Source organism: Rosa rugosa, chromosome 5 (genome assembly GCF_958449725.1).
Source record: "Rosa rugosa chromosome 5, drRosRugo1.1, whole genome shotgun sequence".
Taxonomy (NCBI): domain Eukaryota; kingdom Viridiplantae; phylum Streptophyta; class Magnoliopsida; order Rosales; family Rosaceae; genus Rosa; species Rosa rugosa.
In genome coordinates this window covers 47631549-47659349 of record NC_084824.1, presented here as the reverse complement: position 1 = coordinate 47659349, position 27801 = coordinate 47631549, and the positions used below count along the sequence as shown (strand labels likewise).

The window sequence follows — 27801 nt, the reverse complement described above, 5'->3', positions numbered from 1 at the left end:
ATTGTTTCTCAACAATAAACTCAATACCCCTCACAATATATTGTTTCTCAACAATAAACTCAACACAACTCCAACAATACATATTATTTCACGTAATAATATATATACAGACATTCACACAGGAATGTCTAATACACCAACAATAGTTCATATGATTGCAAAATAAAGCAATTAAATATATTGGGTTCGTAATATGAACCGCGTGAGGTTTACTCACCTCCAATTCCAGCTGCGTCTTCTAAAAGCCACATATCCATCTGAATCGTCCACCAACTCGATTCGTCAATCACCTAATCAGATACTATCTTGACTTAGTAAATTACTCATAAACCACACATATACTGAAATCCAACGGTCGGATTCTAATTATATGATGATCCGACGGTCGAATCTTAATTTAATGATGATCCAACGGTCAGATCCTCACGGATCGCCCTTAGGATCATCCTCCAAAATTATAATGAAGATCCAACGGTCAGATCTTCTCGAATCATCCTTACAAACATCTCCACAAAATTATATGAAAATCTGACGGTCGGATTCTCACAAATCGCCTTCCGAATCACCATTTCTCAATTATACGAAGATCCAACGGTCGGATCTTCGCCCATGACCACACAAAGCCACTGGGACAGTCATAAGATCATCATATCAAAACTACAAGTCCATCTGACGGTCCTAACTTCACATATCACAAATCTAACGATCGAAATCGATCGAAACTTAAAAATTCATAACTTCATCATACGATATCCAAAAATTGCGCATAATATATCAAAATGATCGTATTGAAATATAGAATCTGAAAATGTACAGAAACCATATTTTTGATCCCCGGAGGTGGCCGGAAAGGGCCACCGGAGTTAGTGGCAGAGCCGCCGCCGACCACCGCCAATGGTGTCGGGGCAGGGCTGCCCTTCTTCATCTCAACAAGCTTAACAATTTTCATAACTAGCATGAAGTCTGAAAATGACCGGAAGTAGTCGAAAATTACCTAGAACAGTTGGAGTGGCCGGAATTTTTCCAGAAACCGGCGAAGAAATGCAGAAACCGATATGCTATGATTTCGACGTGAAAACTTCATCCTCCGGCCTCGATCCCTTCTGGAGAGTTGTTAAGAACATCAAGGCGAACTCACTGGTTCAAGAATCAATCAAAACGATGCACTACAGCTCGAGATATCACGATCGAAAGGTTTGATTCTCGATCAAGAACAGTCGAGCTCCGACGAACGTGAAAACCTTCACTCCAGGTGCGATCCTTCTCCGAGCATGATCACTAGGTTGAGGTGAGTTCAAGGAGCTAATGATTGTGAGTTTTGGTGGCCGGAGCTAGGAGAAAACCGGCGTTGACCAAAATCGAGCTTAAATCGAAACCGGGCCGCCGCCGCCGCTAAGGGCCGTGCCGCCGTGCAAGGTTGCCACAGATGGCTTCGGAGGAGTGAGGCGAAGCTGATGGACATGGTTGCTCGTCCAGAGGTGGCCGGAATTGGAAGATAGACGCCGGCGAAGGATTGCCCAGTTTCCGTCGGTTTCGGACGCGTGAGGAAGAGAGAGAATGTTCAGTTTCCAATTTTGGAAACTTAATGTATTTTTGGAAAAATTAACAAAAAAGGAAGCTTTTATATTAAACTGGAAACGTTTTCAAAAAAACATAACTAATTCATACGAGCTCCGATTTTTGCGTTCCATATATGCACGCGATCGTGTCGACGAGCTCTACAACTTTCATGAAGGAAGTTTTCCCAAATTCCGTACGTATAAAAAGTCGATTTTCGCGTGCCCCTAAATAACGTACGTTTTCGAAAATTAATCGTTCGAACTAATTCCACAACTTCTCAGAGCCTCGTACTCGCTCCCACTATTGTGAAATCATTTCTAAAAATCCACGGAAATTAATTTGGATTTTTCGGGGTATTACAATCTACCCTCCTTAAAGAAATTTCGTCCCGAAATTTAAGCGTAAGTCAATTCCTCTCAATTAAGGTTGACCTAATCATCGAATCTCTATCATTCCCAAAGTTGTAGTAATCTACAAAGCCACAGCCCTTTGTATAAAAATACATTCCTATGGCCACTAAATCCTTTCGTCACGATGTAAATTCACAAAACAACTGCTCAACATCACTCCACATCAATTACACAAAATCATCACGTGGATCATCACAGAGATCATCACTTAGATCTTCACAGAGATTATCTCATAGATCCTCACATAGATCATCACCCTGTACTGGCATACAAGCACAGTAAAGACTCCCACAAAGCGTTTCGCTACTCCATTAGCATCACGGTAAATCTCTATAGTAAAACTTAAGCATGCACTATTCTACACAACAATAGAGATGCATCACTCAAAACAAATCATCCCCAAAAGTACACCAATAAAATATGTCACCCAGTGATGATGACGTGGGCTTGCTCAATCCTTGGGCTAAGCATTAGGGCTGGCCATTTGGGCCGAAGGAACCGAACCATTCACATTTCGAACCGGCCCGAACCAATTTGGGTTTAACATTTGGGCCTACCAATCGGGCCGAACAGAATGCATTTTGAATAGGCCCAACCAATTTGGGCTTACTATTTGGGCCTACCAATCGGCCGAACAATTGGGCTTAACATTTGGGCCTACCAATCGGCCCACCAACTTTCAGCTCGGCTACGGTATGAAATTGTACATACCGTAGGTATACCGTATATACGTATACATACCATACAGACCGTATATATGTATGCATACTGTACATGCCGTATATACGTATGTATACCGTACATACCGTATATACGTATGCGTACCGTACAACTGTATATACGTATGCATACCGTACCGACCGTATATACGTATGTATACCGTACATACCGTATATACGTCCGTATATCAAGCATATACGAGATCCAAAAATATTTGTAGGAGGTAAGGTTCGAACTCCCGACCTCAAACACGAAGGTTTTGCTCCCAACCTCTGAAGCAAGAGCTGCCTTCATTAATATATGCTCACGTGTTATATTTATTATGTCATAAGCGACATAAATAAAATAACGGGGGAGGCAAGGTTCGAAACCTCAACCTGCTGCACGAAACCTTTGTCCCCAACCACTGGAGCACAAGCTGTGCTTAATATAATGTGTACAAATTTTATACTTATTATGTCATAAACGAACATAATAAAAATAAACGAGAGGCGAGATTCGAACCTCAGACCTCTTGTACACGAACTTTACACTCAACCACTCGAGCACGGCTGCTCACGTTATTATCCATACCAATCCTTTTATTTAACCAACTGTTTCAACTGTTTCAACAATTCGGCCCAAAACATCCAAGACTGTTTCAGAAACTCGGCCCATCATGTCCAAAACTGTTTCTGAAACTCGGCCCATCAGGCCTCCTCCCACAGCTACAGTGATGCCTTGATCCGAGACAGGCCCAAGTACGGCCCACTTATGTCACGGCTTATCCCTTCCGTGATTTACGGCAGTCAAATCTGCTTTCGGCTACAGCTGTCTGCCACAGCGCCTCGAGATTCCCTCGGTCCCCTTACACGCTCAACACGCGCCAACAGCTTTTCCGGGTTTCGGGGCGACTTTAATCCAACGCGTGGATTCAAATTCTGAGATCGTTCATCCAACGGTGGAGATCTGCTCACCTTGTTCTATAAATAGGTGCATTCTGGAGACGCGACTGTTCACTCCAAAGGAAAAGAAATTTTCTTCCGAGCTCAAGCCTTTCTCTCTCAACTCTTCAGCCTTTCTCTTCTCAAATCCCCAGTTTTTCACTCTCAAATCTTCAATCCTTCTCTCTCAGATCTTTTCTTCCATTTGAAGATTCGATCTCTTCTTTCCTCTGAACTTTCAGATCTCCAATACCCCTTCATCGACCTTAATCCTTCTAAGGTCAATCTCCCACAAACACTCAACAACTTCGTTCTTCAATTTACACTTCCTCTCAACTCATCACCATGGAACCACGAACTCTGCAACTAATGGAGCTACAAACCCAGCAACAAATCGAGGATGGAGGAAACAACCAAGCAGCCGGGAGTAGTGCCAACACAGATTTCTGGCGAAGCCGTGCCAGGTGGGTTCCTACTCCAGATCAAATAAGGATCCTCAGGGATCTTTACTACGACAAGGGAGTTAAGACCCCAACTACAGAGCAGATTCACGAGATCTGTCTCCAGCTGCAACAGTATGGACAGGTTGAGGGCAAGAACATTTATTTTTGGTTCCAGAATGTCAGGGCTCGAGAGAAGCAGATGAAGAGGTGCAATCAGGCTGCTCAAGTGCCCATGGGAACTAGTTCTCCTGGTACTGGTGGATCCATTGATCTCAATTTTGGGTCCACTGGTTCTACTGGTGCTGGTGGATCCATCGACATCAATTTTGGGCCAGCTGGTGGATCCATTGACATCAATTTTGGGTCCACTAGTTCTACTGATGATGGTAGATCCATTAATCTCAACTTTGGTTCCACCGATTCTACTGGTAATGAAGGATTTCTTGATTTAAATTTTGTTTCATATTCTTCCTCACACTTCAACACTAATACCAGTACAACTCTTTTGGCACAACAGGAGGACAAACATCCCTGCAACAACGAGGAGGAGATCACCAGGAGGTTGAAACTCTTCCTCTGTTCCCCGTGCACGGCGAGGACGTCTTTGGTAACCCGAAGACTACTTCCGAGGAAGGTAGCGCATTTGGTTACTATTCTGGTGGCTCAGGCGGTTACAACCGTGGATCTCCAGTTTCTCTTGAGCTCAGCCTCAACCCATCCGGAGCTACTAATTAGGCTTAGTATAGCGTAGTTCCAATTTCCTTTTTGTAATATTAAATCAATAAGATGGTGTGCATGTTTTCTTTTCTTTTTGTTTAACCAACAACAACACCAAGGATCGAACCTTGGTCACCCAATACTATTTTCAAAACCATAAACAACTCTACTGCACACATCAATCATAATGATTTATCACAAACAATCAATTAAGTTGCACAGGGGTCTAGCTAGCATCCTTAGAGTCAAACCAAACACAAACAATTTTGTCGTTAGAATTAGGGTTTAATAAAGCTAAACACATCCTGAGATGGCTAGGAAAAACCCACATCCTTAGAGTTACTCATACAAATCTTATAAAATCTCAACCATTTCCTCTATTAATTTCTCCATTAAACTTACCACAATTCATACCCTATGAATTTACGATTTAGAAACCGAATCAAACTCCATATCGCATAGTAATTCACTTGAACCACTATGGATACCCAACAATGTCACTACAATCAATACCCAAAATTGCACTTAACCATTTCTCCTAAAATCCATCACCACAGAAACACACCCTCATCTAATAACATTTACAGAGAGTTGACTCTAAATCTCCCCATTAATTACCGACCAAGATCAAATTCCATTTCAAAACTTTAAGTGTCCCGCCTACTTAAACTTAAAACACAACAACCTCAAATTCACTTCAGTCCAACTCCATACTACGATCCAAAACTTAAGAAAACTAGTTCACAAAATCAATTTCCTTCACTTAAATAAAACTATGTCCACAAGTCATAGTCAGGTCAACAGACCAAGGTGTCCAAACGGAGAATTTCCAATCCAGTTGTCTTTGTGAAACGCAAAATATCAATCAAAAATGATGCTCGCAATATCAACCACGTATACAAAACATGTTCCTCGGATCTCGATTTAAATTTAGAAATACCAAAACTACCACTAGTCCCACTTCAAATAGCCCTTAAGATTGTAGGTACTCGGAGAGAACTCAAATATATAGTCGTTCGTCTCAATCACTCAAACACGAGATCAAACTCCGTTCTCGCATCTCAAACTCTGCTCAACAACTTACAAGCACATGGAAGAATTAACCACAATAATTTCTTCCCTAACCGCAACACTACTCATAACTCCACATGAGTCTAGAATCTATTCAAATGCATCTGTATGTCCAACTTAAGAAGGCAAAATTACTATCAATTAATACTCGTATCCACATCAGATACAAGCATAGGTCCACACCATGCCTTCAACCAAACACTTCTACATACAAAAGGAAACTCATTTCCATAAACAATCCTCACTGACTCATCAGAGTTAAATCCGGAGGTTTCCATTCCTCGAAGATCACAACTCGCGGAAACTAAACTTATTCTAATACGAACTTAGAAGGCAACTCTACCGTCCTACGGACATACACGCTGTCTAGACCCCATACTAAGACATACCCAATGATTATACCAATACCGAAGAGTATATGATGGGGATCCGCTGCAGACGGGCCATCACTCGGGAAGTATTGATTATCACCAAATATGTACCTTACGCTCTGATACCAAACTGTCACGCCCCGAATTTTGAATAATAAATTCAAATCCGAAACATGAATAATTACAATTACAAAATCCAAATCTCGAAACTTCGAGTTCATTATTACAATTCACTCTCACAAGCAATATTGTAAAGCTCAAATGAGCATAACACACCTCACAACGTACAATTGCTGTAAAACTCTAACAATTGCTCTAACCGCACGATCACCGTCCTGGTTCTCCTGTCCTGTAGGATTACCCGCTACACAATTTGAATAGTGTACCGGGAGTTGCAACAACACAAAACCCGGTAAGCTTTTGACAGCTAGTATGAGTAAACAAGAAAGAACTGTTGATTTATTAAATTACAAGACCACCACAAACCCACGTTACTTTCTCACTCTCATATATATATATATAGACACTTATGAGTTACTCTCAATTTCCCCCATAAGGTCACTCAATATTTGGCAGACAGACTAGAGCTCTAACTGATCGTTTCCACCTACCCGGCGCGAGAGCGTGGTTCACGATTTAATACTATTCAGTTCCACCTACCCGGCGCGAGAGCGTGGTTCGCTGATAGTATGCCATGGTCACCCCGTGACCTATTGATCTCCACAGATCACAACAATTTATTGTTCCTCAACAATAAAACTCAACATCTCTCTCAATATATTGTTTCACAACAATAAACTCAATACCCCTCACAATATATTGTTTCTCAACAATAAACTCAATACCCCTCACAATATATTGTTTCACAACAATAAACTCAATACCCCTCACAATATATTGTTTCTCAACAATAAACTCAACACAACTCCAACAATACATATTATTTCACGTAATAATATATATACAGACATTCACACAGGAATGTCTAATACACCAACAATAGTTCATATGATTGCAAAATAAAGCAATTAAATATATTGGGTTCGTAATATGAACCGCGTGAGGTTTACTCACCTCCAATTCCAGCTGCGTCTTCTAAAAGCCACATATCCATCTGAATCGTCCACCAACTCAATTCGTCAATCACCTAATCAGATACTATCTTGACTTAGTAAATTACTCATAAACCACACATATACTGAAATCCAACGGTCGGATTCTAATTATATGATGATCCGACGGTCGAATCTTAATTTAATGATGATCCAACGGTCAGATCCTCACGGATCGCCCTTAGGATCATCCTCCAAAATTATAATGAAGATCCAACGGTCAGATCTTCTCGAATCATCCTTACAAACATCTCCACAAAATTATATGAAAATCTGACGGTCGGATTCTCACAAATCGCCTTCCGAATCACCATTTCTCAATTATACGACGATCCAACGGTCGGATCTTCGCCCATGACCACACAAAGCCACTGGGACAGTCATAAGATCATCATATCAAAACTACAAGTCCATCTGACGGTCCTAACTTCACATATCACAAATCTAACGATCGAAATCGATCGAAACTTAAAAATTCATAACTTCATCATACGATATCCAAAAATTGCGCATAATATATCAAAATGATCGTATTGAAATATAGAATCTGAAAATGTACAGAAACCATATTTTTGATCCCCGGAGGTGGCCGGAAAGGGCCGCCGGAGTTAGTGGCAGAGCCGCCGCCGACCACCGCCAATGGTGTCGGGGCAGGGCTGCCCTTCTTCATCTCAACAAGCTTAACAATTTTCATAACTAGCATGAAGTCTGAAAATGACCGGAAGTAGTCGAAAATTACCTAGAACAGTTGGAGTGGCCGGAATTTTTCCAGAAACCGGCGAAGAAATGCAGAAACCGATATGCTATGATTTCGACGTGAAAACTTCATCCTCCGGCCTCGATCCCTTCTGGAGAGTTGTTAAGAACATCAAGGCGAACTCACTGGTTCAAGAATCAATCAAAACGATGCACTACAGCTCGAGATATCACGATCGAAAGGTTTGATTCTCGATCAAGAACAGTCGAGCTCCGACGAACGTGAAAACCTTCACTCCAGGTGTGATCCTTCTCCGAGCATGATCACTAGGTTGAGGTGAGTTCAAGGAGCTAATGATTGTGAGTTTTGGTGGCCGGAGCTAGGAGAAAACCGGCGTTGACCAAAATCGAGCTTAAATCGAAACCGGGCCGCCGCCGCCGCTAGGGGCCGTGCCGCCGTGCAAGGTTGCCACAGCTGGCTTCGGAGGAGTGAGGCGAAGCTGATGGACGTGGTTGCTCGTCCAGAGGTGGCCGGAATTGGAAGATAGACGCCGGCGAAGGATTGCCCAGTTTCCGTCGGTTTCGGACGCGTGAGGAAGAGAGAGAATGTTCAGTTTCCAATTTTGGAAACTTAATGTATTTTTGGAAAAATTAACAAAAAAGGAAGCTTTTATATTAAACTGGAAACGTTTTCAAAAAAACATAACTAATTCATACGAGCTCCGATTTTTGCGTTCCATATATGCACGCGATCGTGTCGACGAGCTCTACAACTTTCATGAAGGAAGTTTTCCCAAATTCCGTTCGTATAAAAAGTCGATTTTCGCGTGCCCCTAAATAACGTACGTTTTCGAAAATTAATCGTTCGAACTAATTCCACAACTTCTCAGAGCCTCGTACTCGCTCCCACTATTGTGAAATCATTTCTAAAAATCCACGGAAATTAATTTGGATTTTTCGGGGTATTACAGCCCCTGCTAGGCCCCCCCAGGGAGTCCCCCCCACTCCCCGGCTAAGATAGACCTCTGTTTGGCCTGTGTATTGTTTGTTGAGGGGAGCTGCGCTTAGCAGAGGGTGTTGGGTAGCGAGCCCAATCTTTGGTACCCAAGTGGCGGGGGTCAACGTGCCTGATCAGGGTCGTCGAAGACTCTATTGACGTGTCCCCTTACTTGTCCCGGAGGACCATGGTTTGACTGCAACGCCGCGTGGCGGTCGTTGTCCGTGTGAGGCGTTGCCTCGGGAATCGCCGTTGGCGGGAATCCCTCTGTTGAGAGCAGACGGGAAGAAATGTCGCATAGAATGATGTTTGCGAGAAAGAAGTCTGCTAGCGGTGTTAAGCTCAGCGGAGACTGTCACTTGCAAGGTGAAAAGGGAGAAGTTTCGTTAGCGGTGTTGCGCATAGCGGAGAATCGCGCTTGCAAGATAAAAGGGAGAAGTTCCGCTAGCGGAGTTGCGCTTAGCGGAGACTATCTCGCTTGCAAGATAAAAAATGGGGAGGTTCCGCTAGCAGTGTTGCGCATAGCGGAGACTCGCGCTTGCAAGATAAAAGGGAGAAGTTCCGCTAGCGGAGTTGCGCTTAGCGGAGACTATCTCGCTTGCAAGATAAAAAAGGGGGAGGTTCCGATAGCGGTGTTGCGCATAGCGGAGACTCGCGCTTGCAAGATAAAAGGGAGAAGTTCCACTAGCGGAGTTGCGCTTAGTGGAGACTATCTCTCTTGCAAGATAAAAAAAGGGGGAGGTTCCGCTAGCGGTGTTGCGCTTAGCGGAGACTCACGCTTGCAAGATAAAAGGGAGAAGTTCCGCTAGCGGAGTTGCGCTTAGTGGATACTATCTCGCTTGCAAGATAAAAAGAGGGAGGTTCCGCTAGCGGTGTTGCGTTTAGCGGAGACTCTCGACGATTGGTAATCTTCCTCTTCGATGGTTACTTTGGGTAGACGCTTCGTTTGACGACGCCCGACACGTGGCCGTCACGTATTGGGTTAGCGTGCGTGATAACGTCTCCTCAACACTCCCGTCTCTTCGCCATTAATGCGAGTAATTATTGATTTTGTAACCGAGGCGTCGCCTCGGTTAATCCGGAGAGTAAGTGCGTTCGTGGGGCACGTGTACGGCTGTGGTGCGATGTCGTTTTTCAGCGGACGGCCTAGATTGGTTTGATGTTGACATAAAAGAGAGGGAAACTGAGTAGTTTGACACTTTGCACTTCGAACTAATATCGTCATCTTCAAGCTTCGCTCTGAGATCCGAGAAGAAGATTCTACGATTCCGTGAAGTTATCGGTCTTTGGAGGACGAAGACCTCTTGAAGCGAAGACGAGCATCCTCGAGCACACCAGAGTTTCCATCTTTGAGGTTGGTAGCCTGAATCTCGTCCCTGTTTTATTGTATTTTTTTTTTTTTATGTCAGTTTTTGGTTTTGTGGTTTCGAAGTGGTTTATGCCATTCTCAGTGTATCTAAGGGTCTAGAATTGTGTTTGAGGGAGGGTTTTAGGTGTTTGATAGAGGGTTGAGGTTTCTTGCCTTGCTAGATGGTCGAATCTGGGTTTGAGTGTGGATGCGTTTTGTTCTTGTTTTGGCATTTTCTGGGAATGGGTGTTCTTGATGTTCTTGGCTATAATCTGACATAGGCACAGTTTAGATCTTCATTGAACTAACTTACCTGAGTTTTAGAGTTTGTGATGGCTAGCGTCGTAGAGATCTCAAGCAGTGAGGATTCCGGGTCTGACGTGTCGCTCAGTGTGGCGGATAGGATATTTATTGACTCGTTGCGTCCGTCTGCCCATGCAGGAACCTCAATGTCCGAACCGCTAGATATCGAGCCACTACAGACAATACCTTGGGAGGTAGCAATGGGTCATGCCGGGTGTCTAGAGAGCTCTAGGGCAAGGGAGGATGTTGCCGCTCGTAATAGGCGCGAGGAGAGGCTAGCGAGCAATAGCGCCGCTAGCTGTTCTACTGGCGGGGGAGAGGCTAGCGGTGAAGAGATAGAGTCCGCCTGGGTTCTACGTGATGGTACCGCAGTTGATGAGGCGGGAGGGCCGATGACTGTGACCGCCGTCAACCATCTGAAGCGGGTGTTCCGCCTGCCTAGAGTGGTGAAGTTGCGCCCGCCAACCGCTGATGAGAAGGCTTCCATTCTGCCAGCGGGGTATGCTGCCGTGCATGAGGCAATCTTCCGCCAGGGAGTAACGTTTCCCCTTCTGCCAAATCTGCAAATTTTGGTTTGCTAGTTTGATCTCGCTTTTGGGCAAATATGCCCTAATATGTGGCGGTTGCTAATGGCGCTCAACTCGCTATGGCGCTTGTCCGGTTGCGAGGGTCCAACCGTGGCGGAGGTGCTACATTTCTACGAGTTGGTATACGTGAAGCGCCAAGGTTGCAGCGGGCAGGTGCAGAATTTCTCTTATCCTATTTATTCGATCAAGTTCAACTAATCAATACAAATTAAGAGATGTTGCGCTGAATTACCGTTTACAAGGGCTGACATTGATGTTGCGCTGAATTACCGTTTACAAGGGCTGACATTGATGTTGCGCTGAAACAGATGGGGTCGGATAAGTCTCCTGGTGAAGATGGTTTCTCAGCTCGATTTTATCAAACATATTGGGCGGTAATTGGAGATGACATTGGTACGTTCTGTTTATAGGTCTTGAATGACATGGCTGATTTTTCAGTCCTTAATCATACACTGCTGGCCTTGATTCCGAAAATCGATAATCCTAAGGTGGTGACTGATTTCCGCCCAATTAGCTTATGTAATGTTTTGTATAAGCTAATTTCAAAGGCATTGGTGAATCGTATGAAAGCAATACTACCTGAGGTGATTTCGAGTTTTCAGAGTGCTTTTGTTCCTAGCAGGTGCATACATGATAACGTGATTATGGCATTTGAAGTGGTTTATTCTATTCGCAACAGGCAAACTGGGGATGATCCATTCTGTGTTTTGAAGTTGGATATTAGTAAGGCCTATGATAGGGTGGAGTGGGTGTTTCTTCGAAATATTATGCTGCGACTGTGTTTCAAGGAAAAGTGGCCGGGTAGCTCTGATTATGAGATGTGTTCAATCGATTTCTTTTAGTATTTTGTGGAATGGTGAAGCAAAAGGGATGATCAAACCGACAAGGGGCTTAAGGCAAGGTGATCCGCTATCTCCATATCTCTTTCTTCTGTGTTCTGAAGGACTCACTGGTTTGTTCCAAAAGGCAGAAAGATAGGGTCACATTCATGGAGCTAAGGTGATGGAAGGTGCATCGGCAATCTCACATCTGTTATTTGCAGACGATAGTCTGCTCTTTGGGAGAGCAGATATTGATGAACTGACAAGGCTAAAACAGTGTTTATTATTGTATGAATGTGCGGCTGGACATAAGATCAACTTTCAAAAGTCTGCAATTGCTTTTGGACCATGTACTTCAGGAGATCAGGAGCTATCTATTACCCAACTACTTAGAGTTCCAGTGGTTCCATTTCATGAGAGATACTTGGGACTACCAACGGTTGCTGGAAGGAATCGAAGGGAAATGTTCAAAAGGATACATGAGCGTCTCGACTATCATTTGCAGGGGTGGCAATCCAAACTCTTATCAAGGGCAGGAAAAACTGTGTTGATCAAGGCCGTTGCACAAGCCATCCTGTCCTACACTATGTCGGTGTTCAGATTGTCCAAGGGTATTTGCCAAAACTATCAGTCTAAGGTTGGTAAGTACTGGTGGGGAAATGGTGGTAAGAACAAAGGAATACACTGGTGTAAGTGGGATGTCCTATGCAAGAATAAATTAGCTAGAGGCTTGGGTTTTAGGGACATTGAGTGCTTTAATCAGGCCCTACTAGCGAAGACTTTGTGGCGGATTGTGCTACATCCTGAATCTTTGGTTAATCATATCTTACAGTTGAAGTATGGCATTAGAGGTAATTGGGCAGCGGCTCAAGTGGGAACAAAGCCATCATTTATTTGGAGGAGTCTTGTGTGGGGAAAGGAATTGTTGTGTGCAGGGATTTGCTGGAGAATTGGGAATGGTGAAACTACAAGAGTTTGGGAGGATAAGTGGTTGCCTTCACCATTGACATTCCGGATTGTTACCCCGAGATTTATGCATGAGAACACTACTGTAAACCAAATGATGGAGAGGCCAGGTATATGGAATATTAATTTCATTAAAGAAAACTTTCTCCCAGTGGATGTTGAGAAAATCCTCTCTATCCCTCGAGGGGGGGGGGGGGGGGGGGGTGGCTATTTGGCATTTTACAGAAGATGGGTATTATACAGTGAAATCTAGGTATTGGTTTGGAATGGAGTTGAAGCAGGTAGGTTTGAGAATAGAGTATAGTGGGGGAAATGATGATTCAAACTCCAAAAATGTCTGGAGTATTCTTTGGGGTCTAGCGGTCCCTAACAAAGTCAAGCTGTTTCTATGGAGAGCTTGCCATTCATTCCTTCCTTGTGTTGAGCGTTTGTTTGAACGCAAAGTTTGTTCTCATGATGAGTGTGGTAGATGTGGAAGAGCGAGTGAAACAGTTTTACATTGCCTTTGGGAATGTCCAAATGCACAGAAGGTTTGGAAGAAGACATGGTTGGGAGGATTTGTTAAACACTGGAAGGAGATTTCTTTTACTGATCTTGTGCTTCATGTGGCTGCAATTGGATCTCAAAGTGAGTTGGAGTTATTTGGATTGGTTAGTTGGTGGATATGGAAGTGTAGAAATGATGTAGTTCATGGTAAGTCAGAATTGGAAGACGGACAGATTGTGCAAAGGAGTTTGGAGTGGCAACTTGAACTTTCAAGGGTGCAAACCAGTAGCGTTACTTTGCAAGGAGGGCGTAATGGGGGTGGTGGTGAACCTGGTCAATAGTTTGAAGGAGTAGAGCCTCGGTTGTTTTTTGATGGTGCAGTTGATGTATCAAAGGGATGTGTAGGGCTGGGTGCTGTGATTTTAAGTGGTACAGGTCAGTTAATGGGTGCAATGTCTATTCCTTTACCAGTTCCTATTAAACCTATAGCAGCAGAGGCCTTATGGCATGCACTAAAGTTTGGTAGAGAATTGGGGTTGAGAAATGTGAGAGTTTATGGTGGTGCACTTAATGCACTAAATGGCCTGAATACTTCTGGATGGGACTTGAGTGCTATTGGAGGAGTATTGGATGCAGTTAGATTGCTTATGAGGGAGTTTGATATGTTTTCTTGGAAGCATGTGAAGAAACGCTCCAATTTAGTGGCTCACAAATTGGCGAGATCAGCTTTATCTTTGGTACAAGCTATGTTTTGCAAAGATGTAAGGCCTCCATGGCTCCATGATTTAATTGATGATGTTTAGTCTGTTAGCTCTATGGGGGTTCTCTGCTTAGAACAATTGTCCCCATATTGATGCATTCATTTGAGTTAATAAAATTCTTCTTCAATCAAAAAATAAATAAATAAGAGAGTTTTTCGTGGATTTGCCCCCACAACCATGGCTGGGCAGATCTTGAACTCATTGTATGGGGACTTAATGCGGTCAAACCAACAAGTTGGGGATAAGGAGGGATTGGATGATGGTGAAATCCCATGTTCTATATGTGGCCGTGTAGTCTTTCGGGGCATTGAAGCTCTCTATATTCATTACTTAGCCTCAGGCTGCTCAGAAGACAAGGTCATGACTTGTCAAATGCCAGAAGTAAATCCTCGCCATCAGAATTTTACTCTCATTCTTCCTCTTCCAAATCTCTCCTCACATATACCTCTTACTCTTTCCGATCAAGATAACCAAGCACCACAGTGGGAATATGCAGCATGCAGCAGCAGAAATATCATGGTCTCATGTATGTGGTAGTACAACCATGTAGTTCTTATTTTTTGTTTTTTAATATATTTTATTTATTTATTCAAATGTAGTTGTTATTGTTATAAGTTATAGAGGGCGGGTTCCCTGAGACTTGATATTACGTTTGATGTAATTTGTGGTTCAAACACCATGTCCTCCTATTTGTCTCAACAGGAATTTTTTTTTAATACAATTTAATGACTTTGAAAGCAGGACAAGTTGGGGAACAAGAATGTAATTTTATCCAATGCAAGTCATCAAAAGTCGTCAAATTATGTTCATATAGATAGATTCCTCATTTTCTGGTCATAAATCATTAGAAAAACTCTCACTCACAATTCACATAGAATACAGATGGTACTGACCTGATAATCACAGCATACAAAACCATTGAGATGGGTGTGATGACCCATTATTTCCATTTAATTTCTGCTACCTAACTTACACCGGAAGAGTGCATAATAAACTAATACTGATCAGTTGCTTACTGCAAAAACTCTCTTGGGTCGGTAACATAACCGGTCAAAGCAGATGCTGCAGCTGTATATGGTGAAGCAAGATATATCTGTCCTTCCTTGTGCCCCATTCTGCCTGGGAAGTTCCTGTTCGTAGTAGACACACATACCTGCAATGAAAGAGATGGAAATAGCAATTCAATACCAGTGGATCTTCAAAACAAGATATAGTTTCAGAATTATTAAATTCTACTAACAAATATTTCTTTAGGACAAGATTATCTGCAAATGGGGATTATGAGGTTCAGAGAATCAGTCCTACACCAGTGAAGATGCAATTATCTGAGGTCTAGCAGCCTCGGGAAATAAGAGCCTGGGCATGATTAGATCATCTGAATGTGTGCAGGTGAAGAAATACATTTACCTGTGGTTCATTCAAGCGAGCATACGTGTCCTTAGGACCACCCAAGCAAGCACCACAACTGGGACTTGCAGGTGTGTCACAACCAGCTTCCTCAAATATCTGTGAGCAAGTCTTGCCACCTGATCCTGGCACTGGAAGACTGTACACATCCATCCAAACCTACAAATAGCAAATGCAATATATCAAATTTTCATTTATCAAGAAATTGCATAAGTTTAATTCTGTTGCATGACAAACCTTTTGTGTAGCAGGTACAAGAAAAGTGGGTACTTTGACCTTTTTTCCCTGCAGTAAAGCAATTTGTTCTGTAAGCTTAAACCAAGAGTAGAAAAAATGCTTAAGCAAATTAAGTAAACACATGAATGGAAAATATATGGTATTGAGATGTAATATAAAGATACAGGGAACTGAACTGTGCAATCTGAATATACTAAATTACTAAGTTATTGGAGTCCTTACCGAAGCTAGAAAAACTTTAGCAGCAGCCATAAAATCCTCTGTTTTCCCACCAGTACAAGATCCAATATAGACCCTGTCAATTTTCACATCTTTGCATTCTCTTGCTAAAGCACGGTTATCGGGAGAATGAGGCTGCAAAACAATTCAAAAAATTACTTGAAGAAGAGAGGCTAAAAAAGCAATCTTCCGGATCTAAAACAGATTATATGAGATTATATATGTACAACTCACCTTTGCCACCAATGGCTCCAGTTTTGAGATATCAAATCTGTACTCAGTAAGAAATCTAAATCGAAGGAAACAAACTCATTAGTACAACCCAATTCTTAGGAAGCAATATTAAGTAGGCAGATGCAGTATACAACAATTGCATGTTCTTCCCGAGTATGATTGAAGGTCATACGTGGATACCAGCATGAATTGCTCATTTTGATATCCAACTCCCAAACATCTGTATATGATGTTTATAACACATAAGGTTACAAATCCTTGACCAGACTACGCTAAAGGAAAAAATAATCATCTGTATATGTTTAATTTGGTCACTATTTTGGCTACAGATCATAATAACAGTACGTAATGTTTGAGACAAGTTAAATGCTGTAGGAGGCCAACTATTTTTCAGAATGTCAAACTATTGTATTTGTAGGGGCTGAACTTGTATATATATTTCAAACTTTTTCCAAATAACCTACAATATTTTATAGGTTAATATCTATAGGTCACATGGCCCTAAAAGTTTTTTTGTTTTTGTTTTGTTTTTTCTTCTTTTTCTTTTGGTCTGAGGCTCTACATGTTCTGCCAACAATTCGAACCAATTACTACACAACAGGAATGGCATAAGCGAAGGGACACCCACTGACAACTGCACAAACTTTTGCGTTATTTTACATATTCCTCGTCTTTCTTGTGACAAGTCCTTGGAGAACACTCATAAACATTGAATGAGAATGACAAAAGAAACTTAGAAACAAAATCAAAGTGAAACAAAACCGGAAATGAAAGAAGCCAGGTTTGTCTTTATTGAAGGTGAATAGGAACATATGGTGGGAAATGATCTAAACTGTTGTTTAGTCTCATCTACTAACATGGCAAGGGCACCAGCGATGAGCTAAAAATCTGTCCTGAATTGCAACCCAAGTACAATCATTTTCAGAAACCTGACTTTCTATGGGCAAAATGAGAAGGTTTTAAAGATGCATTCATCATAGAAAACTTAAAACACAAATTACAGAGTTCATCTGCAAGTTGAATGCAATATTAATGCAGATTTCAATGTTAATTCACAGAAGATACCAACTTACGCACCAGATCATGAAATGGGCTAGGCTAATAAAGTGCTAATATCTAATAGAAAAAATTACCTTGCTGTATCATCACTGTACACAGGTTCATAGGGTACAGACGTTTTATCCTGCAATATAAAATATACATCATTAGCCTGTGCTAGAGAACCATAATGTATGCAACATACAAAGAGAAAACAATCTGTTGCAAAACAACCCACAAAAAAAAGTAATGGGTTTATGACAGGACAAAAGTGAAAGGAAAGGCTTATTCCAAACCCATTCTAGTAAAGCAGTTCTGAGTTGTGAACTCAATCTTGGGGCCTGCCACCACAAGGTATATGGGATAATGATTGTTGATGTCCTCATGCACAAGCTTTAAAATATTGCGACAAGGAAGGTTCTAAACCCAGCCTTAAAGTCACCCACAAATGCTCACAAATGCATCAACAGCATGCACCAGAGGAAACAAGAAAAGCTATTGACACACAAATCTAACTATTTGCATACACACATACATTCATTTACATGCTATTGATGCAAATATACATATACATACAAAAGTTTGTGTGTTTGTGTGGGAGTGCTAGAGGATTTGATGATTTACAGTACTAACCTCAAGGTACTTGTATGTAGTGCTATCAGCAGGGACGATACCGTTTTTACCCCCAGCTTCAACAACCATGTTGCATAATGTCATCCTCTCTTCCATCTGTCCAGTATAAGATAAAGTGTTAAACAAAGAGTAATTAACAACTGTAACCAAGAACTGCAGTTCTGTACGTACTCGCAGTGCGTTCACTTACACTTAAGCTTTCAACAGTGCTGCCAACAAACTCCATAGCTTTATATGTTGCACCAGCAACAGAGATTTCACCAATAATCTGCGAGATGAAAATCAGTTTTCAAGGAAGCAACATAAATACTGGATATATTCACCGGATTATATATCAAGAAAAGAACTGAAATCATAGGCTGTATCTGATGAAGTTTTAAGAGCTGGTCGAACTAACTTGTAAAATCAAGTCTTTGGCAAGCAAATAGTCAGGCATTTCACCATCCAGCACAAATCTCAGAGTTGGAGGCACCTGCAATTTTTAAAAAGGTGAGAAAATCGCAGATTCTTGATACCCACAAGTCCCCCATAAGCTTTGGCAGACATGGGCGAATTTAATGATTCGTTAACCTTAAATTTGATACAAAACTTCCAAAAATAAAATCACTCTGATACTCATTCAGCATTTGCACATAAGAAAAGAAAATAACTCCGAAATCATTTAATTAAAACAGTATCATAAGATCAGCAAACACTATCAATGAATAAGAAAATTGTCCTAGGTGTGAACTGTGAAGCCCAATAGGAAAGTCAAAGAGGGGCAGGGGACCTTTATTCACCAATAAAATATAATTGGAAACTAAAGCCGTGGAATCATGTCATTTGCATAAAATCTATCAGACATGAGATTAGAGAGAATGAAAACAAAAATGCAACATCCGCAAACCTTGAGCAAAAGCTTCCCAGTGCCCAATACGAAACCTGCATCAGTATTCCCGATTCCAGTAGCAAATTGTCCAAAAGCTCCAGCGGTGCAGGTGTGAGAATCTGTACCTAGCAGCACCTGAAGCCAACACAAAATGTCTGATTGCTGTTTTGCATCATAAAGCCATAAAATAATAGTGGGATTTTTAAAGGAAAGTACCTCTCCAGGCCTGCAATGACCTTCTTGAGCAAGAGCAACATGGCATACACCCTTGTAATCTGGGTTAGCCTGCCAAATTGTGAACTAAAGTTAACGTCTGATGCAAAAACAAAATAATACATAAGAAAATATACACTAGCAAATCGACATAAAATTAAACTTCAAATCCACACCTTAAAGTTACCAAGATCCTTGATATCATAGAAGTACTTGATGTTCTGCTCCGTGCAGAAATCCCTCAAGATATCCACATTACGGTTTGCACGCTCATCAGTAGTAAATATATAATGGTCAGGTATGATTACAATCTTTTCTCGGTCCCAAACCTACAATGCCAAAACAATGAAGTAGCAATTAAATAACTTCACAGAACACGCAGCAATACAAAGATGACAAAGACTAGCTCATAAAGGAAGAACCGATATACATATATATACACCATACATTGTCTATATGGTGATCAATGCAATGATCTTATTAGCTAAAAAATGAAGCTACCTTTGCATTCTGTCCAAACTCTTTCTTGAAGATTCCAAATGAACCAGGGCCACACACGTCATGGGTCATCAAAACATCAATGTTAACCCAAACATTGTCACCTGGGCTCAATTGGGGTTTCTCAGAAGCCCTAGCCAATATCTTCTCCGTCATCGTCATTCCCGTCTTGACCTGCAAAACCCAATATCAAAAACCGGAAAACAAAGAATCCCATTAACCCAGAGCACCAAATCAATGGAAAAAACTAACCGAGCCAGTAGTGGCTGGCTTCCGCTCCGATTGCTGTGGCGCCATGACGGAGCAGATTTTCTTGGAGACCGATCTCTTGCATCTCGGAAATGAAGCCGGCGACGTGGAAGAGAAAGCAGAGAGACCCAAATCCTTCTGAAAAAAAAAAATTCAAAGGTCAGAAATTTAGAGTTAAAGGTGGGGACTTTATGGGATTGAAGGAGAGAAACTGACCCTGGTGGTGTTGTTGATGAAGGAGGTGGAGGGTGAAGCAAGAGTGGAGTAAGCCATGGCTGCGGAGATGTGTGTTTATTCGACTGGTTTGTGTCTCTGTGTTGTGGAAAATGGGAAGCGGCGGCTGAGAACGTGAAATTACGCGGGCTCTGAGGACGGGGAGTGGAGGCGTGTGGTTGGCGTTGTTCCTGGTTCAGTTTTCTTGATATGATTTTTAGGTTCTTACTGTTACAACCTACACTAGATACAAGTGTGAAGTGTTTAAGGCAGGGCTCTTTGTGATGGTCTTTACCAAGACTTACAAATTGTATCAACCAAGTTCAAGTTGGAGGTGACTGTAAAACTCTTATCAAGTGCATTATTGGCTAATTTTCTATTCCTTGGAGGGTCAAGTAAGTCATTAGAGACATTAGGAAGCTTGCCACATGTTTTGAAGATATCAAGCTTAACCACATCTTTAGAGAAGCCAACGTTACGGTTGATTTTTTGGCGAAAGTGAGTCACAACCTTGGTATAAGTCGTGATCTCCCCATTGCCACGACTGCTGCTGCTTTATTTGACAGGCTTAGTTATGGTTGTTTTAGAGGCTCCTCTTTTTAGTTGTTGTTTTGTTTGTTTGTAGTTCTTTTATGTTTCTGCGTGGTTCCCGTGGGGGTACTGAAAATCACGAGAGAGCAGACCATCGCCGGATTCCGTCACTTGTCAATCATGGACAAAGATCAGAGGGTAGAACGGGGTTGTCGGTCTATGACTCTTCGATGTCTAAGTCAAATACATGTAAGAATATAGACAAAGTGGGAGTAAGGAGAGAGTGATTGCTTACCTTAAATGAGATGAGAGACATGTATATATAATGTTAGGTTTGGGCTTGTCACCCTTCCCTTTCCCATGTGGGCCTAGATGTGGCCTATTAAAGTTAGGAATATGAGGCTATCATATGTGTTGGCTTTGGGCCTACCTTGTAGAGTTAAGACCCAAGCCTATTCATGTGGCCATTCGGCCGTGTGCTTTCGGTGTTTATGTCTGATATGCATATGGTATGAACAAGTCCCCCAAGTCTCTAGTTAAGAGTTCTTTTAGGTAGGGAGTTTGTCTTGGTAGAAACATCGGGAGTGTAGGGTAGATGGCTAAAGGCACTTTACCGGGATGACCAGTCCCCCAGTCCCTCAAGTCCCTATACAAGAAAGGGATGGACCAGGTCCCGCTTGGAAGGGCGCCATTTCTGCTGCTATGAAGTTGTTGCTCTAGATGAGTTAGGGTGATTGTCCCGTTCTCATTTCTAAAAGTAGCAGTACATGAATTAGAGTCACTAGGAGTGTTGCTCCCATGTGGTTGACATTAGTAACACTATTGGAAGTTGTAGTTGAGGTGCGATCTCACTCCAAGTTGAGTGACTTGGGGTAAGCTTCCCACTTCGTGTTGTTAGCTATATAAGGAGTCCATGTGCTTTGTTATATTTGCTATCAGTATGTGGATATACCTTAGACGTGTGTAGACTTGGATTGGTATCGGTATGTTTGTATACCTTTGGCGTATGTAGCCTTTCAATGTGATCAGCCACATGCTCTAGCCAACTGAGTTATTCCAGCTTGTTTGTTTATGTTTCGCACGTATTTTGTGCTTGAAGTGGTATCTGAAATAATTATTTTATTTTGGGCATTTGCAAGGACTGTTTAGTTGACTCCGCCAGTATGCCTATAGACTTAGAGGGATTATTATATATTGAATAGTCCCCATGTGCCATTGATAGCTACTGGCGGCAGGAAACAAAATTTAAGTAGAATCCTGGTGAGATATATAGTAGTTAACTGTGTGTAAGCCAAAAATAAAACTGTCATAAGTCAATTTATGAAAGATGTCTCGGCAGGAGCACGTAGTAATCATAAAAGTGAGGTGCCTGAGGGATGACATAATAAGGCTGTTAGTGTCCCAGAGGTTTGAACCCTCCTTCTAGAGCCAAATATTTATGTGTGGTTCCCGTAGGGAAACCGAGAATCACTAGAGGACAGACCATCGCTGAATGTTGTCACCTATTAATCATGAACAAAGGTCAGAGGGTAGACCGGGGCTGCTGATTTATGACTCTCTAATACCTAAGTCAAATACATGTAAGAATGTAGACAAAGTGGGAGTAAGAAGAGATTGGTTGCTTACCTTAAATGAGAGGAGACGCATGTATATATAGTTTTAGGTTTGGGCTTGTCACCCTTCCCTTTCTCATGTAGGCCTAGATGTGGCCTATCAAATTTGGGAATGTGAGGCTGTCATATATGTTAGGCTTTGGGTCTACCTTGTAGAATTAAGACCCAAGCCTTTTCCTGTGGTCATTCGGCCACGTGCTTCCAGTGTTTGTGCCTGATATGCATATAGTATGAACACTTTCTTATAAAATAATAAAAACAAAAGTTTTTTAGGCATCTAGGACCAAATATATCGAAATTAAAAGCTACTAGAATCATTAATGGCAATCTTTTTTTCTAATTTATCAAAGTAAATTTCACTTCAATACTGAACACTTATTACAACTTTAAAGATGAACAACAATAAACTAAAAGTCAATATGCTCACTCATAAGAGAAATGATTGACACGTCAATGAATCCAGCGACGGGATTAAGAATAGGCAACTGACTGAGTCATCAAATTGACCAAAATTAGCAATAACTCTAACATGTGACCACAATAGCAAACTATTGGGTAAACTATCCCAAGATCTCTAGCTTATATAAGTGTACGTTGGTATTGAAATGCATGGCTTCAACCCGGCAGAAATCTAGGTCGTGCTGACAATGAACGAGCTACCAACATCTAGACCTACACTGAAATTCATGACGACAACCCTGACTCAAAAGAGCATGGACTTATTTGAAATCTGAAAACATATCCAAAAACTAAAAACACCTAAAAATTAAAAATAAAATAAAATAACAAAACCACCATCGAGAAGACATTTGCCACCAACCTCATTGAGCCAACGACACCCACCTTTAGCCAAGAAAAACAACTAACCACATCCTACAAGCAATCCGATCTTGCCAAACCAAAACTCATCCTCAATGTCAATCCACACCGGCAACAGATTCTACAATAACGGCACTGTCAAAACTCCGGATAATCGAAAAATCCTTTGGGGACCCGAACCGTCAAACCCTCACCACCTCGCCCTCCAAACTTAACCCGTTGTGGTCTCGATTGAACCCCGTGTGGTTTAGCACCAAAGAGCCTGATCACAAGGCTCTGTCGTTCCCTTATCAAGGTCGTCACACCAGCTCGATTACACTGTCATTTCTTCATTGTTGTACCATCATTGTTGCATCACCATACGGAGGGGATATTATCACCAGCATCCAAACAACACATCCCAAAAACTACCAAAGATAGTCTACATCAATCTCCATTTCCAGTTACCTCTTTTTTATCCAAAAATCACCACCCATCTTGTGCCCATCCCTAGAATTTCATAGCCTCCGCTCACAAACCTTATATACCCCTAAATCAAAATCAATTTGAGCAGACCTCACCACCCTGATCCAACCCTTCCGTTCCAGTTAGCACTCCTTTACTTTGACTCGACAAGCACCCAATCACAATCCGTATGGTCGATAAGCCCCGTCTAATTGCACCTGCCTTGCACCAAAGAGGCCAGGGCCAGTGCCAATGAGGAGGGCCACAAGACAAGATCCAAGGAAGAAATGACACTATAAGTCTTAGGTTTTTTTTTTTTTTGGCTGCCTTAATGAATAATTACAGTTGACTACATTACAAAGTTGATGGACCATCTTTTATCTAATATTTGATTAATTGGTTGTACTTGTATTAACAGATTTAGTGATAGATGTTCATTTATTTTCTTGGAAAACTAGGAAGTTATATATAACAACTCACTCTTTAAAACAGTGTGATGAGAGCATGAAGTGAAGGGAACTCAATGTCATGGGAGCTTGAAATGAAAAAAAATTAAGTGAAGACTGTGAAGGAGAAGAAGAAGAACAACAATAATAGCTAATTCATTTTACCTCACTAACCTTTATATGTTAAATCAGTTGTGACCTTGCACTTTTAATTTCATCACATGTGCTCTCCAATTGAATTAATCATATCCAATAGTTAGTTTTTCCATCAAGTAGTTTGTAAATATAAAACGTGGTTCTTATGGGCTTTCTTGTATGATAATGATTCACTATGTGACGACAATTTCAAAATACATCACACAATAGTTGGCAAAAAAGCTAAGGGTTGGACAATATTTATTGAAAGGGAAAATTTCGCAAACAGTACACCAAGTAAAAGCCACTAATAATTCTTATACATAAAGTTCCAAACCAAACATTTCGGTACACGAAATCTGAAACTTGACCCACTATCAGTACACGATGTCAATTTTTGACACTAAAATGTCCATTATGCCCTCAGTTCTTTTTTTTTTTAATAAATTTTTTTTTTCTGTTATTTTTTTTCCTTCGTTTTTTCTGTTATTTTTTTTTTCTTCGTTTTTATCTCTTTCTTCTTCCTTCTTCCGGGCTCACTCCCTCGCTTCCAAAGCCGCCCTTGCCCTCCAATTGGTGAGATTTATGGTCCTACAACTTATATTTGTAACTCAGCCAATATTTAGTCATGTGAAAAGAAAGAAAGAGATAAAAACGAAGGAAGAAAAAAAAATAACAGAAAAAACGAAGGAAAAAAAATAACAGAAAAAACGAAGGAAAAAAAAATAATAGAAAAATAATTTATTAAAAAAAAAAAAAGAACTAAGGGCATAATGGACATTTTGGTGTCAAAAATTGACGTCGTGTACTGATAGTGGGTCGAGTTTCAGATTTCGTGTACCGAAATGTTTGGTTTGAAACTTTATGTATAAGAATTATTAGTGGCTTTTACTTGGTGTACTGTTTGCGAAATTTTCCCTTATTGAAATTGGTAAGTACGGGGGAACATATGATGAAATTAAAAGTGCAAGTGCACAAACAATTTAGGAAGGTAAAATGAAACTTGGCAAAAAAAAAAAAAATTAGTGAAAAATGACATCTGGTGGTTTCAACCGTTATCCTGCGTGCTCAAAGAACAGACAAAGACGGCTCCCAAAGCCCCATCCCTAAATTAGGAATGAAGGGAAGTGTGGAGGAGGGTTGAGGACGTCCATAGTGTTGATCCTTATTGGAGCCATCATCACAGTGCTCACCTTCTACACCAAGTATAATCAAAGGAGCCCCACTTATTAATTTAGCTAAACATTAGTTTGAGGATTCAGCATCTCCAAACTTGTTGAAGTGAAATTAATAATTGTTGCAGTGTATTGTTAATTATATATAGCAAAACTATACAAATTATTCTCTTTAAGATTAACAAGCATAGGCCATAACAATAAGATTTAGTATATGATCAACAGAGATTTGGACACAATAATGATTGAGGCAATAGAATAGTTACGTATGGCAACAAATTTATATCATTGCTTGACCTCTTGTTATGGACAATGAAATTTTTTGTTATGGCTATGAAAGCTGAGTTTGTGGCTAGAGAAGGCTTTTGGTCTTGAAATATGACTAGAGCTTTTGGTGACAATGAAAATGAGGTCCGCCTGTATCGAACTACTTTGTGACACCAGTGTATAGCGATCAAACTTGAATTGTACTAGCCTATAACAATCAAACTTGAATAGTAAGTCTAATATGAAGCAAATTTAATGAAGTAACAACCGGTACCACAGAGATAGAAGCGGCTTTAAACCAGAGAGGTTTTTTTTTTTTTTTTTTTTTTTTTTAAATGGCCTGTGCGGCTGCCCTCAATTCACAATTAATAAAACTGCAAACACAAGGGGAAGACAGAAATCCTGAACCCTATAGTACAATACGCATCGAGAGAATGTCTAGAAATAATAACAGGAGTCTCCACAAAATCTATGTATTCTAACATGCATCAACTAACAAATAGTGCATTACTAGCAACTCTATTTGCTTTGAAATGCATAGCGGTGATATAATAGAAAGATAACTCATACACGGAGTATCATAATGTAGCTTTCCTACTATGTTGCCGACCGGATTTTAAACTGGTGACACTTAATATCATCCTGCTACTAGGAGTTGCGTCCATTTGACAAGGACTCGCCGCCTCTCTCGGCCAGACAAGGCACACCGAGTGCGCAAGTCAAGACAAAGCCTAGTGAGTCCTACCAAAGCTTAGTAGGGACAACTTATTGTACAACAACAAAAATTAACAGAGATGAGGCCTATGTCTTATCTTCCCTCATCAGATACACTGCCAACAGTAGTTTGTTGCCTCCAGTGTCTTCGGATTTGCACCGCAACCGCTGTTGAACCATACCAGTTTGTTGCACCTTGAAGCCCGACTGATGTCGCAGACTAGATCTCATTCGATCCCAAATCCCAGTCGAATTCGGGTTACGCAGTGACTCACCCTTCATCAGTCCTCCACCCTCTCGACAACATGAAAGGAATTGCGACGTTGGCCCAACTTTGTGACGGTGGACGTCTCCGCCAACACCTAGCCCTTTGTTGTTGCTTCACTCCTACGTGCATCGCTTGCTTAGAAGATCATACATGAGCAAGGAAACCCAACTTCGATTGCCACAGTCCCTCTTCTAGCAAAATAGCCACACATCACTTCCTAATTATTGACCTCGACTCTGCCTCTGACCCTTACCAGTAGATTCACAGCACGAGATTGCTCATCCGACGACAACATCCTGAGGACGGGCCAACCGACGGGATCGCTTAGTTTTCTCTACGGTTCTGCTCCATTTTTTTTTAGAAAGAAGTTTCAACCCTTAATATTATAATTCTAATTAAACCAGAGAGAACCTGGCCTAGTGGTTCGCCTAGTTGGGCGTGCTCCCCAACCTAGGTTCGAATCCCGAATCTGTCAAAGTGGGCAGGCACTGTGCTGCAATGCACAGTTGGAACATTTCACATGCGCCGAAGGAGTTTATCTTCGGCCTAGGAAGCCTTTGAGTTCCCCTGACAAAGTAAAAAAAAAAAAAAAAATTAAACCAGAAACTCTTAATCACTTCAGAAGATCACGTGACGTTGGTGAATATAATAACTAAAATTAGGATAATAGGATTGTTTGATCAAGTAAACAAAATTCAATAAATAAATTCTCAACTGTCTCAATCTTTTTCATTTTTTTTTTCATGACTATTCAGAAGCTAATTAAGACAATTCCAATACTTCTTTTCACCATGAATAAATTGAACCAAAGTATATGCACACATATAAATTACTGGATCACTTTGTACATATTCAAGATGGAGTCATATATTATGGTGGATGCACTACTTGCAGTATGATGAACAAGGACTCCTGGACTTGTATTAAGGAATCAGTTGATTGAGTGAGGAGCAAGTAGAGGCAAAATTCCTAGTTTTGGTCGTAATACTGAATTTCGTTCTCTAAATTTGTCACAAATACGACCACTTGCAGAAGTTCTATACAAGTCTAGTGAGGATGACGAAGACAAAATTCATTTAGTTTTTGTTTTCCAGCTATTGTTTTTCCATTAATTATCGTTACTCTTGGTGTTAACTGTTCTTTGCCTCATATATTTTTCTTCTTTTTTATGTTTTTTCTGACCTAGCCGCTCTGTTAGGGTTTACTCATAGACTTCCATTCTACGACAAAATCTCCTAAACTTGATGATTGATGCCATTGTTAGCACTTGTGGCTGCTTGCCTCCTCT

At 41.1% G+C, this 27801-nt stretch overlaps 1 protein-coding gene across 2 annotated transcripts; it reads right to left on the bottom strand.

Moving 5' to 3' along the window:
• Positions 1-15074: 15074 nt before the first annotated feature.
• LOC133709597 (3-isopropylmalate dehydratase large subunit, chloroplastic-like) lies at positions 15075-20404 on the bottom strand. 2 transcript variants are annotated; one of them, XM_062135389.1, is made up of 15 exons: positions 20105-20404; positions 19892-20023; positions 19643-19813; positions 19318-19470; positions 19145-19213; positions 18947-19063; positions 18458-18532; positions 18251-18328; positions 18061-18156; positions 17523-17572; positions 16390-16444; positions 16159-16290; positions 15937-15984; positions 15700-15858; positions 15075-15445 (listed from the first exon to the last, which is right to left on the bottom strand). In XM_062135389.1, exons 1-15 carry the CDS (start codon positions 20159-20161, stop codon positions 15305-15307), a joined length of 1533 nt encoding a protein of 510 aa, XP_061991373.1. In that variant the 5' UTR covers positions 20162-20404; the 3' UTR covers positions 15075-15304. The 2 variants fall into 2 exon arrangements, with proteins under 2 accessions (XP_061991373.1, XP_061991372.1); XM_062135388.1 differs by having other exon boundaries at positions 19892-20026; positions 20105-20402.
• Positions 20405-27801: the final 7397 nt, after the last annotated feature.

Excerpts from the sequence above, each read along its gene's own strand:
- LOC133709597 (XM_062135388.1), bottom strand. The coding sequence starts at position 20,161 with ATGGCTTACTCCACTCTTGCTTCACCCTCCACCTCCTTCATCAACAAC. Across the intron at positions 19,471-19,642 it reads AGTTTGGACAGAATGCAAAG|GTTTGGGACCGAGAAAAGAT; the intron begins GTAGCTTCATTT and ends TTGGCATTGTAG. Across the intron at positions 15,446-15,699 it reads CTCGCTTGAATGAACCACAG|GTATGTGTGTCTACTACGAA; the intron begins GTAAATGTATTT and ends CTTTCATTGCAG.